General features: G+C 48.1%; 1 protein-coding gene across 1 annotated transcript in view; it reads right to left on the minus strand.

The window, feature by feature from the left end:
- The window catches only part of LOC121439346 (P2X purinoceptor 3), a 36,706-nt gene continuing 20,751 nt past the window's right edge, over positions 1 to 15,955 (minus strand). The window contains exons 9-12 of the mRNA XM_041639848.1: positions 4,802 to 4,895; positions 4,465 to 4,530; positions 381 to 458; positions 1 to 183 (exon numbers count right to left, since the gene is read on the minus strand). Of these exons, the coding sequence (XP_041495782.1) occupies positions 70 to 183; positions 381 to 458; positions 4,465 to 4,530; positions 4,802 to 4,895 (352 nt within the window). The 3' untranslated portion in view covers positions 1 to 69. The remainder of the gene's footprint in view (positions 184 to 380; positions 459 to 4,464; positions 4,531 to 4,801; positions 4,896 to 15,955) is intronic.

Genomic DNA, 15,955 nt, shown 5'->3' on the forward strand with positions numbered 1-15,955 from the left:
TCTGCCCAGAAAGAGTGGCGTGTTGGAGGTTCTGCAGCCTACGGGTGAGTGGGACCCTGGAAAGAGGCCCTAGCGGCCGATGGAGTAGGCCCCTGAGTCTGTGGACTGCTTTTCCACAGTGGCCTGGTCGCCGGGGAACACTGGGTTGGCAGAGGTGGTGCCCTTCAGTGTTGTCTCGTTCACCTGCAAACACAAGAGTCAGTCACGTCTGACGTCGGGCAGGATCTTCCAATGGGACCCATTTGACAGAATCAGAAGCCGGGGTGGGGTGGGGTTGCCTGGCCCAACCCTCTCTCGGACCCCTGCATACTAATGGCCCACTGAACTTCTGCCATTGAGAGCCCGGGGTCCTTTGCTTTTCAGTCTCTTCCCCGACTCACCTCCTCAAACTTCCTGGCTTTGTAGTGATCAGCCCCTTTGAGGAAATTGAGCAGGATGATGTCACAGAGGACAGTGCCCTGGAGAAAGAGAGAGGCAGTACAGGCTCGAGCAGCAGCTCGGAGATTGGCAGGGCTCGAATAATTCCTGTGCAGCAGTTCTTGGTTAGGACGATCTACAGAAGACGACTCGACTGTACAGCTCTCAGAATATTCCCAGAGGCTCTTCAGGGTCCTCTATGGCCCATCTTTCTAGCTACTGAGTGATGGAGGAAGGTCATTGGCTAATAAAGGAACTGCCCTGGCCCATTTTATTGGTTAGAGGATAGGTGGGAGGAGTAGGCAGAACAGGACGCTGGGAGGAAGAGGAAGTGAGCTCAGTCTCACAGCTTTCCTCTCAGGAGCCTGAGAGAGATGCCATGCCCTGCTCCCTGGCAGACACACGTGATGAAGCTGGGACCCAGGACTAGGCTAGAATCTCCCTGGTAAGCGCACCTTGGGGTGCTACACACAGATGATTAGGAATGGGCTAAATTAATATGTGAGAATTAGCCTAGAAGAGAATGGGCCAAGGAGTGATTAAAAGAATACAGTTTGTGTGTTGTTATTTCGGAGCATAAGCTAGCCATGTGGGCGGCTGGGTGTGGGGGACGCAGCCCTGCCGCCCCATATTACTACAGTTGGCGCCCAGACGTGTGGACAACTAAACCCACTTAAAAAACCTGAGAAGGCTTAAAAATAAGGGAGCGAGAGTTTAACACAGATTTTTGCTGTTTGTTGGTGTCGTGCTGTAGAGAGATTTCCTGATTCAGCAACAGTAGCAGAAAAACCACTTTGTCATTTTAAATCGCAACTTCCTGGGGCTGTGCCGCCATTGCGATCTCTGTCTGGCTCCTGCGGGAGACAGAGCTTTTGAATAGAGCATTTGGAGTAAAGTGCTACGATTTGTTTGATGGCAACTTGACTCGCTGTGTTCTCGGGTCTGCTCTGCTTGCTAGAGGCAAGCGGGCGCGTCATCTAAGAGAGGCTTCCTGACTCAGCTTTAGCTGCAAAAGCCTGCAGCTCATTAAGAGGTCCTGCCACGAAACACTTAAACGGTTAAAGCTGAACGCATGCTTTTCGGTTTTCAGCCATAGCAGGAAAAAAGCTGCGCCATTTAAAAATGCCGGCTTTCTGGGCTGTCCTGCCAGGACAAACTCTGACTCTTTTACGCAGGCGGTCCCTGCGGTTTGCAAACACAGGCTGCTGAAGCTCGCTTGCTGGCTACAGCCAGTACCTCAGCCATGAGGCTGGAAAGCTAAGGAATGGACTGGATCTAGCTGGCAAAGCCACGCCTTTAATCCTACCCATATTGCTCAGTAATTTAAAGGCTCGTGTGGTCAGAAAAAGAGAGATATATAGTAAAGAGAGATTCAAAGAAAAAGAAAATTTCTAAATGGTTTGAAGTGTGTTAAAAATATATGCAGACTAAAATTTAAAGTTCTTAAAGTAACAAAAAAAAAAGGAAGAAAGTTGTGTGTGTGGTAGCACACGCCTTTAATCCCAGTGCCTAGAAGGCAGAGACAAACAGATCTCTGTGAGTTCAAGGTGTAGTAGTGTACACCTTTAATCCCGAATGCCTGGGAGGCAGAGACAGGCGGATCTCTGAGAGTTCAAAGACAGCCTGGTTTACAGAGTTACTTCAGGTCAAAGATACAGAGAACCTGTCTCAAAAAGCAAAGAGTTAAAAGTAAAAATAAACAAAATAGAGGTTAAAACAAAGCTGCACAAAGATGGAAAATACACAGAGAATCTTGATACTGTATGCTATTGTGCTCTCTTTGAATTGTTTGAATGCTGAGGAAGGAGCAACAGCTCCTAAAAGATATTTATTTATAAATACTGCTGAACTAATCCAACATAGATATCTTGAATTTGGATCTAAGGATATGATACTTTGGAAAAGAGTTTCTTATTTTGTTTTCACAGAGGATGAGACGCTGTTCATTTCTTCTATTCCGATTTGGTATGATGGACCACGTCCTCCTGAATGGTTCCTGTGCACGCCTTCAGAAAATTGCTTCGCTCAACTGCCAACTGAGATGAAACTAGCACACAGGTTATACCATGAAAGACCTAATTAACGACGCCCCCATTCAGCAGGAAGCAGTTTGGAGAGAAATAACTGCGCCCATATTCCCAAAAAATGTTTATAAATGTTCTTTTACATTTAAAGGGGGATATGATATAGGTATGAATAATTTACAATAGTATAGATTTTGCTTTATTGATAGAGATTTAAGGTCAATTTTGTTATATGTATAAGTGTTTCTGATTTTGATTAAGGTATTGTGATTGTGTAGTTCATTTAAATATGTACTGTATAATTAAGAAATATAGGTTGTTAATGGATAATCATCGATAATAGTAAAGCTTGTAGTCATGTTAGTTAGATTTTCTAGATATATAGAGATGTATTTCAGTTAGATAGACATTCTTCATATCTTTCAAAGATTACAGAATAGGACATTTAATGTTTTAATAACTGAGGACTTTTCATGACAATGAGACACTCTGCTCCTGGCAGCACCAATCTACTTCAAGAGGAAGATGGGCATCGAAGAGGCTCATTATGGAGTTTTGATAGCCATTTGGGCAAGAAACTGCTCTTGCCTGGACTATTGCATAAACTGGACACAGAGAACCCGCAGAGAGAGGACTACTGAACTTGCCTAAGGTGAGATGATCTTTCGGGGTTCCTGATTCATTTTGAAAGAGTCTGCGAGACATTCTGCAGGACACAACAGATAGTGACTGAACTGACTTTGAATTTTCCTGCTTTATGGAAATGTCTGCTGGATTGCATGGGCCTGAAGGCTGAAGATGGATGCCCCAACGGTACAAAAGAACTTTGGGTGACTGTCCAGGCAGCGAGATGTCTTTGTCATTTCTAGAGTTTGAAGTTTCTTAGTTCTTGTTTACTTAGGTAATATTATATCTTTCTGGAGTCTTTGATGGAGTTAAGAATAGTTAGTTATAGTTATAGTTTTCCTTAGTTATGATAAAGATTATTGTAACTTTTACTTGATAACTGTTTTGTTATATGTAATTTTGCTATGTTAAAGTTAAAGCCTTTTTTTTTTTGTTTAAACCGAAAAAGGGGAAATGATGGAGGAAGGTCATTGGCTAATAAAGGAACTGCCCTGGCCCATTTTATTGGTTAGAGGATAGGTGGGAGGAGTAGGCAGAACAGGACGCTGGGAGGAAGAGGAAGTGAGCTCAGTCTCACAGCTTTCCTCTCAGGAGCCTGAGAGAGATGCCATGCCCTGCTCCCTGGCAGACACACGTGATGAAGCTGGGACCCAGGACTAGGCTAGAATCTCCCTGGTAAGCGCACCTTGGGGTGCTACACACAGATGATTAGGAATGGGCTAAATTAATATGTGAGAATTAGCCTAGAAGAGAATGGGCCAAGGAGTGATTAAAAGAATACAGTTTGTGTGTTGTTATTTCGGAGCATAAGCTAGCCATGTGGGCGGCTGGGTGTGGGGGACGCAGCCCTGCCGCCCCATACTACTTCAACTGAGAAATACCCTTGGATCACAAGCACAAAGGGCGTGAAAGGAAGAAACAGGGAGTTAGGGGAGGAGTCCTCGGGATGGGCCTTTGTCCCCCCATTTCCTGGTGACTCTGTTCCTCACTAAGGCATCCCAGGACTGTGGAAACACGGAGTCTCTCCCTCCCTTCATAGTGAGAAGCATGAATTTTTTTTTTAAAAAAGATTATTATGTATACAGTGTTCCGCCTGCATGTATGCCTGTAGGCCCGAAGAGGGCCCCAGATCTTATTACAGATAGTTGTGAGCCACAGTGTGGTTGCTGGGAATTTTTGATAAGACAGAACCACCTGAAAACAGGAAGGCAGTCTCTGGAGCCCACGAGCCTTGGGAGGTAATGATGGGAGATGCCCAAATCAGAGCTGCTTAGCAGCAGGTGTTGGAGGCCAGAAGGAGGGCTTAGCTGAACTGTCTGATAGCCCTGTGCCTCGCTTGGGCCGACTCTGGCTGCCTGGGAAGAGCCCAGGAAGAGCCTGGGAAGACTGAACTTACCACTCCCACGGAGGTGAAGGCAGCCACAGAGCTGATGATGGTAGGGATGATATTGAACTTGCCAGCCTGTACGGATAAAGAGCAAGGCCTGAAGACAGAGGGACCAGCAGGGAGGGGTGAAGGCTGAGGTTCAACCTGGGCTCCTGTGAGAGAGGCCGTGGAGCCGGAAGGGTTTGTGGAGGGTCAGACAGTTCCCCTCTGCATAGGATAGGGAGCTGATGGGGGATATGGCCAGTTGGCCCGTGGAAGGCCACTGTCCCGAGAGCCTCTTCAAGGCCCCAGTGCAGGCATGGGAAACCTCCCCTGGTCCCCTCCTTCGTTGGATCCCAGGACTCACGTTCCCGTACACCAGCACATCGAAGCGGATGCCGAAAGCCTTCAGGAGGGTGCGGTACTCGCTGCCGTTCTCCATCTTGTAGTACTTGGCAAACCTGGAGGCCGGGGGTGAAAATGGGTCTGTCTGTGAGCTCTCCTGCCTGAACTCTTAGGGTTCTTTAGAGCTCGACAGCCAGTTATCAAGCAGCTGATGGTTGGTAAGATGCCTGCCATAGTTCTTCCTGCACTCATGTGGGGACTCCAACGGCAGACTCTAAGGTCGAACCTAGAACCTACAGAATCAGCATCTTTCTTGGTGAGAACTAAGAATCTCCTTTTAAAATAATCTTCCTACAAGGTGTGTGTGTGTGTGTGTGTGTGTGTGTGTGTGTGTGTATGTGTATCCCTATGAATGTGAATGCAATGGTCTATGCATGTGTATAGCTTGAGGTCAACATCAGGTGTCTTCTCTGATTGCCTTCTACCTTATCTTTGAGACTTTCTCAGTAAACCTGGGGCTCTCCAGTTGGCTAGACAGGCTAGTTAATGAGACCTCTCTGGTTGGCTAGACAGGCTAGTTAATGAGACCTCTCTGGTTGGCTAGACGGGCTAGTTAGTGAGACCTCTCTGGTTAGCTAGATGAGTTAGTTAGTGAGACCTTGGAAAGCCCCATCTCCATCTCTCCAGCACTGGGACTATGCACGTATGAGTGCTGGGGATGGAACCCAGGCTCTTAGGTTTGAGCAGCAAGTACTCTACCCACTGAACCACCTCTGAAAACCTCTCTCCCCACGAGTTCTATGTTTATGAAAGCTTGAACTACAGCTGACCACAACTGGCCCCAGGCTTCTTTAGTTCTATTTGCTTGGGTATCACGGGGCTCAGCTTTAACCTACCTGGGCTCAATGCATGACTCATGTAACTGTGGACCAGTCATTTAATCTGTCTGAGACCCAGTGGCTGCATCTTGAGGGGCAGCAATAGAACAGTTCTGCTCTATAGATTGCAATGAGAATTGAAAATACATGGCCATGTTCTAGAACATCCCTGGGCCCATGAAACATATACTAGTGTTGGCCATGGTTATTTGCAGAAGAAATATATTTACATGGGAACTGAGAAAAGTATTTCCTGATGCCTCACCTCATTCTACCCTTGCCTCCATCCCATGGCAGAAGGAAGTGATTTTCATATTTTCCAAGGCTCTGCAAGGTTGAATGACTCACCTAGGATTTCCTACTGGAAACTCAACGCTAGATCTGCCCAAGTCCTTTGCTTTGTCTTTTGCTCCTCAGCTCTGGTTGTTGGGTGCCGTATGGCAAGCTGGGGGCTTATAGGAGCGATCGCATTCCATTCTTCCCACTGACTCAGTCGGTGCCCACACAGAAGGGTGGTGTTCACACCCCAATTGGCAGATGCCTATGACAGGGGAGGGAGTTGCCTGTGGTCTGGCAGCTCGTAAGTGCTGGACGTGGGGTTGGAATTGCACTGACCGTTTGAACTCTAAATCAAGGAAGGGCACTTCTCCTGATATGGCTCTGCCTACCACAGGCCAGGCTCTAACACCAGCAGAGTGTAATCTCCCTGGGAAAAACCCCACTGCTGGGAAGAGGGTTCCTGATGTCAGGATTCAGTGAAGTGATGGAAATGAAAGGGCCCAGAAAGTTCTAGGTGTGAAGCTGAAGCTGTGCTCGCTCAGTGCTGGCTTCTTCCTCTGAATGCAATGGTTGAGGCGGGAGAAGGAAGCGTCAGCCTGAGTGGATGGGAGCTGGAGGATCACAGGTGTGGGAGGAAGGCGTGGTGAAATGCTGGCTGCTGCTTTGGCTGCCTTTGGGGAACTCCGGACTCAGGCAGAAATGAGTCTGGATTCTACAGTCATCCCCTGTGAGGTTCCTAGCCCTCAAAATGTCAGCTTCAAGTCTATAAAGATGGGGTGCTCCTGTCCTGTCAAAGCTCTGCTAGCAGTAGCAGGTGAGTATTCGCTGAGACCGACTCTGAGCGCCACTAAAATCCCACAGCAGATATCTTGTCTGCTGGACACTGTCTTTCTCTGCCCAGGGAGCCTGTCTCTTGCCGCTTTTCCCAAGCAGTCTGCTCTGCCTTTAGGTGGGTTCATCCAAAGGAAGAACCCACAGGAGAGCAGAAAGAATGGGGTGTTCAGTCTGCTCAGCCTTCAGCAGTGGCTTAGCTTCCACACAGGCCGAGGGCTGACAGGGCAGCGTCAGCTTTTCTCCCTTGGCCTGCCCATGCTAGCCCTGGGACAACAGCTTCCACAGCTGACAGTCTTGGTCCTTCCCCATCTAGGTTGGCTCCTCTTGGCTCGTGTGTACCCTTGTGCATTGTTTCTACATGGAATCACACCTTCTGGGCCACCCATGTCCCCTTGAGATGCCTACCCTAACTGTCCCCACTCTGCAGACAGGGAAGCTCAGGCCAGGGGCTTTTGTCACCAGTACAGGAAAGTTCAGGCAGCAGGCTTCTGCCCCCACCCGTGCCTGGGCAAGACGAGTGCTGAACCCGCCACCAAGTAAGGCTGAGAACCATTCAGCGGAAGCATTCTCGGGGGTGCCTGATGCGAGGTGTTGCCCGTGGGTTCTGCAGTTGAAGGGACAGAGTGAGGGAAGACGCCAGAGTTCTCCAGAGACTGACAGTGACCCAAGGGGATGCTGAATGAAGAACAGCCACTGCGCAGGAAGGAAGGAAGGCTTGGAGGTCAAGAAAATGTGTGGGGAACGAGACCATCTTTAACTCCGGTCAGTAATGTCTGGGTAGCAGTGGAGAGTTCTATTTAGGTCAAAGCAGAGCAAAGTGAATCCAGCAGCAGCAGGGGGATGATGGAACGGACTGCAGAAAGGGAAACAGTTCTCTATCTATGGCGAGACCCAAGAGCCTGGATCTTCAAGGAGACCTCCAGGGATATCTCAAAGAAGTGTTTGAAATGAACAGAAGATTTCAGACACCCATGGCTTTCAGGCTGCCTTGAGGGTGTGTAGATCAGACAGACCACGCTGTATAGATCAGACAGACCATGGTGTGTAGATTAGACAGACCATGGTATGTAGATCAGAGAGACCACGGCCATCTCAGCACCCACTATTTATAAAGCCCCAGAAATACATGCAGAACACCTCGGCTAACTCATGAATAATGCATGACTGTTGACCCATTTTACAGATGAGGAAGATGAACAGGTAACTTGCTTGAGTCAGGATGCTGATGACTTCTGGGTCTATGACTTGGAATCTCTGAACCATCTGTCTTCAGCTGGCTGTTAAGGAAGCAGGGCACCCTAGTGCAAAGTCCTAGAGTTCTTCTAAATTCTACATTCTTACATCACTGCAGGATTCAAGGTCTCTGTCACCGAGATGTACTCCTAGCAACTGGACAGGGGGAGTGGGGACGAATCACGGGTGTTTGGGGGAGGGCAAGGATCAGGCCTGCGGTCCTGCAGCCTTCGTGTGCAGCCCAAGGCTGCGTCCACGACAAGAGCTCTGACATGGACTCAGAGAACAAGAAGTTGGCAGCCTGGGCTCCACTGGTTAAATTTATCCTGGGAAAAAATGTGAAGGGAACAGGGAGAAAAATCAGAGCGGACTTGGTTTTCTTCCAGCACCTACCTTCCAAGAGGCAATAAGCGTGGTAAGATCATTATCTCACCAGCCACCCACCCTCAAGGAGGCTTCCTGCTGGGAGGGAGGAATTGCAGAGCCCAGGGAGGAGGGTCTAGGCTGTGAACAGGACCAGACTCTGCTCTAGGGGAGCCAACGAAGATCATGGAAGCTGTCGCATACCTGAGGCGGGGATGTCTCAGGGCACAGGGGCTTGGAGTATGATCTCTTGTGAGGCACGCCTGGACTGTTTTCCTAGTCCCTCGTACCTAATAGGGCTTCATCACTGGCTCTTCTAATGGAATGAGGATGGATGTGAGGCTCGTTACCGTCGGCTACGATGGTTCAGTGCAGTGTACCTTCTGTGTTCTCCTTTTCTCCCATCTAATGACTAATGGTGTAGGAACCAGGGGAGATTGATGAGGCAATCCTGGAGGAGACTGAGTCGAGATAGGGCCCAGAATAACCGCACAAAGCCCTCCAATATTACTGGCCCACAATGTTGTCGCCGATGAGATGAGAGGACTGTTTGTTACAGCAGTTGTCAGTACTTACTCTGACTGTTACATCCCTCCCCACTAGCTTTATCACTGAGAAGACTGAGGCACAGTGAGAAGTGCTTTTCCAAAGGATAAGTTAGAGCTGACAAGGACTGCACCAAATGGGTCATTCTGAGGGTTAAGCCCTCTAAGAAGGTCTGAGATCTGAGGATGCTACTCGGCTCTTCTTAAACCAGCATTTTGTCCCTGCGTAAGTCACTCAATCTCTCCGAGACTTTACCTTTACTGAAAGGGGGCGGGTTGTGGAGAGAATGAATTAAGAGAGTGGAGTGTCTTATCCTAAGACCAAGATAAAGAATAGCATTGTTGGGGGCTGGAGAGATGGCTCAGGGGTTAAGAGTATTGCCTGCTCTTCCAAAGGTCCTGAGTTCAATTCCCAGCAACCACATGGTGGCTCACAACCATCTAAAATGAGATCTGATGCCCTCTTCTGGCCTGCAGGCAGACACACAAACAGAATATTGTATACATAATAAATAAATATAAAAAAAAGAATAGCATTGTTATTTGCCTTAACTCTTCTTGCTCCTAATATATTAATATTACGATATTAACTGTAATATAATATGATACATTTATGATATGCTAAATAATAATTATAATATAGTAATATTAGTAACATATACTAAACTCTTACTGTGTAGTTCACAGTGTATAGGACTCACAGAGTTCTCTGTAGTGCCGTAGCTGCCAGCACATCCTGAGAACCAGGAACCGGCACTGTGAACAGTGTTCTGCACTCACCGATTCACTTTGTGCTTGCAGCCACTCCATGTCACAAAGCACTGTTACAGATGAGTGGACGGGGTCAGAGGGGCTAAAGAGTCTAAGCCAAGGTCAGGAGAGGAAGCTGGACCCCCAAGCCCCGTTCGTCCAGCTGCAGAGTGCACACTCTTAGCCAGCTCTGTGCTTTGATAATGGTTTGTCTCCTGCTGAAACTGAATCTCCGTGTAAGACGTTAAGAGGTGGGACAGGCAGGACTTTTATGAGGTGATTAGCTCCTCTCCTTGTGAATCTCTGTCCCAGTAATAATGGGTAAATGCGTTAACGTGGATGTGCTGGGCTGGGGAGACGGCTCAGCAGATAAAAGAGCACTTGCTGCCCCTGTAGAGAACCTGGGTTTGGTTCCCAGCACCCACATGGTGGCTCACAACTCTCCATAATTCCAGTTCCGAGGGATCGGACTCCTCCTTATTACCTCCACAGACACCAGGCACACATATGGTGTACATACATACTTTCAAGCAAAACACTCATACACATAAGATAGAAATAAATACAGTTTAAAAAAGAAAGGATGACTGGGCGTGGAGGGCAGATGCTGTTAATCCCAGCTTTTAGGAGGCAGAGGCAGGCAGATCTCTGTGAGTTTCAGGTCAGACTGGTCTACATAGTGAGCTCCAGGACAGATAGAGCTTTGTAGAGAGATCCTGTCTCTAACAAACAAAGAGTGGGCGTGTTATGACAGCAGGTCCAGTGGGTCTATTGAACATCACCTGTCTGTCACTATGCGATGTCTCATGCTGCCTCAGGGCTCTGACAGCAAGAAGACCGTCTCCAGATGTGTCCCCTCTACTCTGACCCATCTCCAGATGTGTCCCCTCTACTCTGACCCATCTCCAGATGTGTCCCCTCTACTCTGACCCATCTCCAGATGTGTCTCCTCTACTCTGACCCATCTCCAGATGTGTCTCCTCTACTCTGACCCTTCTCCAGATGTGTCCCCTCTACTCTGACCCATCTCCAGATGTGTCCCCTCTACTCTGACCCATCTCCAGATGTGTCCCCTCTACTCTGACCCGTCTCCAGATGTGTCCCCTCTACTCTGACCCGTCTCCAGATGTGTCTCCTCTACTCTGACCCGTCTCCAGATGTGTCCCCTCTACTCTGACCCGTCTCCAGATGTGTCCCCTCTACTCTGACCCATCTCCAGATGTGTCCCCTCTACTCTGACCCATCTCCAGATGTGTCTCCTCTACTCTGACCCATCTCCAGATGTGTCTCCTCTACTCTGACTCAGAATCACAAGTCAAAATGAGACCCTTTCTTTGTCCATACCCAGCTATGGTATTGCTATTAGTAACAGAAAATGGGACAGGGCAGCCAGAATTCTAGATTGTTCTCCCGCTCCCTGATTTATCTCAGGTCCTGACTCCAGGCAGTACTTCTGCAGCTAGGAGGATCTCTTCCACTTTCTGGTGTCTGAATCCCTGGTGTCACGGACTGGGTTGCACAGGAAGCCCAGGAGAGCTGCTCAGAGTGGGAAGAAGGGACCCCTCCACCTGGAAAGGGGAAGGCTGGCCTCTGTAGATCCCCATTCTCATCCCTCTAGTCTTGAACTTCTTGGCTAGGAAGTGCGCTTGGTGATAAGAACACTGCCACTCGACACCCTGGCCTGGAGTTCAGGCTCTCCTAACATGAGCCACGTCCCCACCCCAGCACATGCCTGCCTTCCCGTGAGTCCCGGACATGCTCCACATACAGACCCTGGAGCTTTGGCTCACGCTGTACCCCTTTCCTCCCTCTCCACTCCGTGAATATTTTATCTATCCATTAGGGCCCAGGCTCAGACAACCTCTCACTTTTTCAGTGGTCAGTAAAGGCTTAGAACGCTTACTGGGTGCTGGGCATTGGGCTAGGCACCGCAGACACACTGATAAGCTCTACTGTTGTTAGAGGGAGAGAAGTGTCAGTCACAAAACCCAAAACAGGGCACAGAGAAGCCTGGGAAGCTGAGGAACACCAGCTGAAGAGCACAGGGTTGCCAAAGACTTTTGGCCTAGGCTCGATTTCAGGCAAAGCTCGGGGTGATAACACTGAGCTTGGTGGGCTGGGCGAGAGGCGGAGGTGGCAGTCCTGGTTAAGAGAGCAACAGGCTCTTTTGTGGAAAGGACATGGTGCTTTGGAGAAGCTGAGCGTGTGGCTGGACTGGAAGGTAGGGATGGACCGAGGTGCCTGTGGCTTGATCCGCCTGCTCTGGCTAGGTCATCATAGCGAGGGGCTGAGCAAACACTTACTGGAACAGCAAATGAATTTCTCGATTCTTAACCCCTCAAAGACTGAGTTTCTCAATGCCAGCCCCTGGGCATCCTTCTGCTGGCCAGGCTTCTCCAGATTCTCCCAGTTTGGCAGATGGAACTAGGATGGTGGTAACAACATACTGTTTTCTCTCTCAGACAGAAAACATTTAGATCCAGCAGCTGGCTAGGTGGGAAGGTAGGTGCCACTGGTGGGGGACGTGTTGGGAGGAGAGAGGACATAACACGTGTGGGGCACTTACACAAGCTCAGCCTGGAGGGGAGGCTTCACACTCAGGACTGCCTCTGATAGCCCTAGGTGGCATAAGGACTTAGACCTGGGACAGTCCTGGGGTCTGAACCCTTGCTTTGCTACTTGAAGTACTTTATACACCCTTGGAAACTCTACTCCCCCCCAACACACACATATCACTTCCCTGTCTGTAAGGTGGAGACATCAGCATCTGGTGGCTGAGGGGATTAACTAGTGATGGGGGAAGGAGGGGAATACTTAGGGAGAGCCAGGAGAGGAAGAAGGAAGAAATAACACCAAGAATGTTTTTAAAAGCTATAGGAAAGCACATTGCTTTAGAAGCTTACTTAAAAATACATACATAACACATATATGTATGTGATAAATGGAGTGATAATGCTTCCCACAAGAGCTATAGACTATGTAATAAAAACCCCAGTGCCTGGCAAGAGAAACTCCCTTTGAGTCCAAGAGGCTACTGCCATTGCACTTGGCATCTTCTAGAACACGAAAGTGAGACCGTAGTGCACTCTGAACACAGGACTTGGAAGAATGAAGCTAGGAGCGACCCGGAGCCTCCTTCCTGAGGACTGTGGCTCTCATAGTATCTGAAGGAGCAACACAACATGCCAAAAGAGAAAGGCCATCAACAGTTCTACCCGCTGTAAAGCACATGAACCACAATGACAACATGGCAAGGTATCCCTAAAGGTGAAATAGTGGTGCTCACATCTTGGTGGACAACAACTGTCTGTCTGGACTTAAGGCTTGCTGAACAGGAAGGAAATCACGCCTCACGCTGTAAGCCTAGCTAACCACGCAGAGCTAGTGAGGAGAACCGACCACAGCCACTTTTCTAAGCCAGGGTATTTCCTCACTGTGTTCTAAACACCAGTCCTGACATCTACAGGTAAGTGTGGCTCTCATCTCTCATCTCGGAAGTTTCTTTTCACATCAATAGAGACCATTACAGAGAGCCATAGCTAGTCAAAATAGAAAGAACAGCTCACTGTGGGTGCCTGTCTCCAACTGATACAGCTACAACACAACCCTTATATATATCTAGGGCTCAGAGGACAGCATGGAAGAGGGGGCTGGAGAGACTGTGAGAGTCAGAGGACCAGGACTCCTGCCTGAGATAGTTCTCTAGACACGGAAGCTGTATGCATGGAATCACAATGCGGTTGACTACACAAGACCTGCATAACGACACCAGCTGATGCGCCAGTGTCAGTGGGGAAATTTTACAAGGCCTTTCCACTAGGATAAAGCATTACAGGTCGTTAAATCGCTGCTGAGAGACAACCAATTTCCCCAGGAGTTAGTTCCCTGATATGTTGTTCAATCCTAAGTGGCCATCCTTAAACACATGCATGTACAAGCAACACAAAATTGATTCAGTAGGCTGTGTGTGTGTGTGTGTAGCCTGTTTATCTTCACTTCCTTTATTTTTTGTTTGATTATTTTTGAAACGGAGTCTCGCTGTGTGGCTTGGCTGGCCTGGAACTCTCAGTAGACTGGGATGGTTGTGGTACTCTTCCTGTCTCGGTTCCCTGAGAGCTGAGATTACAAGGTGTATACCACCACCCCAGACTCTCTGTGATTTTACAAGCCAGAGAAAACCAGAAATACGATCAGGTTAGGGACATGGTTGAGATCCTAACTCAGGCTGTTCAAATCCAAGGTCTACGGCTTCTCTAAGACAGAAACTAAAAGGGAGCAATAGCAAAATTACAGTCATGAAGTAGCAAATAAATAATTTTATGGTTTAGGGTCACCCGAACATATGGTACTGTAGTAAAGGGTTGCAGCATTAAGAAGGTTGAGGTCCACTGAGCAGAGCGAGTCTCTCTTCTCTGGGGTCTGCTGTCTTGCTCTCTGGCTTCTGGAGATGTGGTTGATGGGGGAGGTACTGGCTGGGCATCAGAAGGCAAGCAAGAGGAAAAGGTGGGTATTTACTCTGCCTGCTGCTTCCAAGCCCTGTCTTGCTTTTCTTAGTGGCTATGTCTGTTTGTGATGGCTGCTCCTGCCCGGAATCCTGGTCTAAACCACGTGCCCATTCCTCCCTGCAAATCTAGAGTAGCGATGGCTGTCTGTATTCCCCCCTGTCTGCTGCAGCTCCCATGTTGGTGCCTTGGCTGTACACTTCTTCCCAAGTCTTGGCTCAATGTGCTTTCTTACTGAGACCTCCACAGAGATAGCTGTTCCATGAACAGACAGGACAGCCCGACACTGGACCAAATTGAGCTGTGTTGAGGCCTGCCAGTAGGGCAAGGCTTCACGCGTGTTCCCTTGTGCCGTCAGCGGGAACGGATAAAGGATGAGTAAGTACGAACGCCAATTGCTGTAATAAATCATTTGTCAGATGTGCTTCTGTGGGTCAGGACTGAAGCTCCGTCCCAGCGTGGCGGGGCTATAAATAACAGTGCACACTTCAGCAGCCCCAGCTCTCAAAGCCATCCCTGGTCCCAACCCTATGTGTGTTAATTTAGGCTGTCAGAGTTCAAAAGGCTTTATAGCCCCTTTTACAGAAAAGGAAACAGGCCCACAGAGGCTCTGAGACTTGCTTTCAGTTGCACCAAGTGTCCCTGATTTGTATCCACTCCCTGGACTCTAACTACCTCCCCTTTGTTTCATGATAATGGTGAGGAGAACTGTTATTAGGACAGGGTCTCACTATGTAGCCTAACCTGCCCTGGTTGACCTGGAGCTCACTATGTAGACCAAGATGACATCTAGTTCATTGAGTCATGAATGCCTCTGGATCCTACAAGTTAGGTTTGAAGGCAGATTGATTCTTTTTGTTTGTCTTCTGAAGGCAAACCTGGCCTCAAACTCAGTATGTAGCTGAGAATGTGTTGTGGGATGTCTTTCTGTATGCATTTACTATGCTACAATGAAAACCTCAATTTTTGGTTAGCCAGAAGAGGGGAAATGCTGTGGGATGTCTTTCTGTATGCTATGATATGTGTTGCTCTCATTGGTTGATAAATAAAGCTGCTTTGGCCTATGGCAAGGCAGGATAGAGTCAGGCAGGAGATCCAAGCAGAGATACAGGAGAAGAGCAGAATTTAAATGTAAGCGTTAGCTAATAATAAGCCTTAGTCATGGGCTAAGCATCTGTAAGTAATATTAAGTAAGCAATATTGGAAGCTGGTGGGCAGGAGAGAAACTCTAATTACAAAAATGACCTTGAATTTAGGATCTTCCCCTCTACCTCCCAAGTGATTACAGGTGTGCACCAGCATGCCTGGTTTTATACTGTGTTGGGCATCAGAAAACAGGGCCTTATGTATACTAAGCAATCTACAACTGAGTTACATACTCAGCTTCATCTTAATTATTCCTAGTCATCCTTCAGTAGTTCCAAGAGGTTGATTCTAGGAGCCTTGTAGATACCAAGACCCATTTTTATAAGGCTCAAGCCCCTTATATAAAACAGCATGGTATTTGTCTAAACTGTGCACACTGTCCTGTGTGTGCCATATCCTCCCTACATAACTTATAAGGCTCACCAGAGTGTGTATTCTGTGCAAACAGTGGTCATGCTCTATTGTTTAGGGTATAAGAAGGAAACAAAGCCTGCTCTTCTTTGGGGCAGGTATAATTACTTCCTCAAATATCTCTGATCTATGTTTGGTAGCATCCACAGATGTAGAACCCACAGCTAAGGAGAGCTGCCTGCATTTTTCAGTATAAACAGGTTTTCTATTTGGGTTTAGGTTTATCATTCTCTTG

The sequence above is a fragment of the Microtus oregoni genome, unplaced genomic scaffold (genome assembly GCF_018167655.1).
Source record: "Microtus oregoni isolate MIOR12 unplaced genomic scaffold, Mior012 000060F_ref0000265, whole genome shotgun sequence".
Lineage (NCBI taxonomy): Eukaryota > Metazoa > Chordata > Mammalia > Rodentia > Cricetidae > Microtus > Microtus oregoni.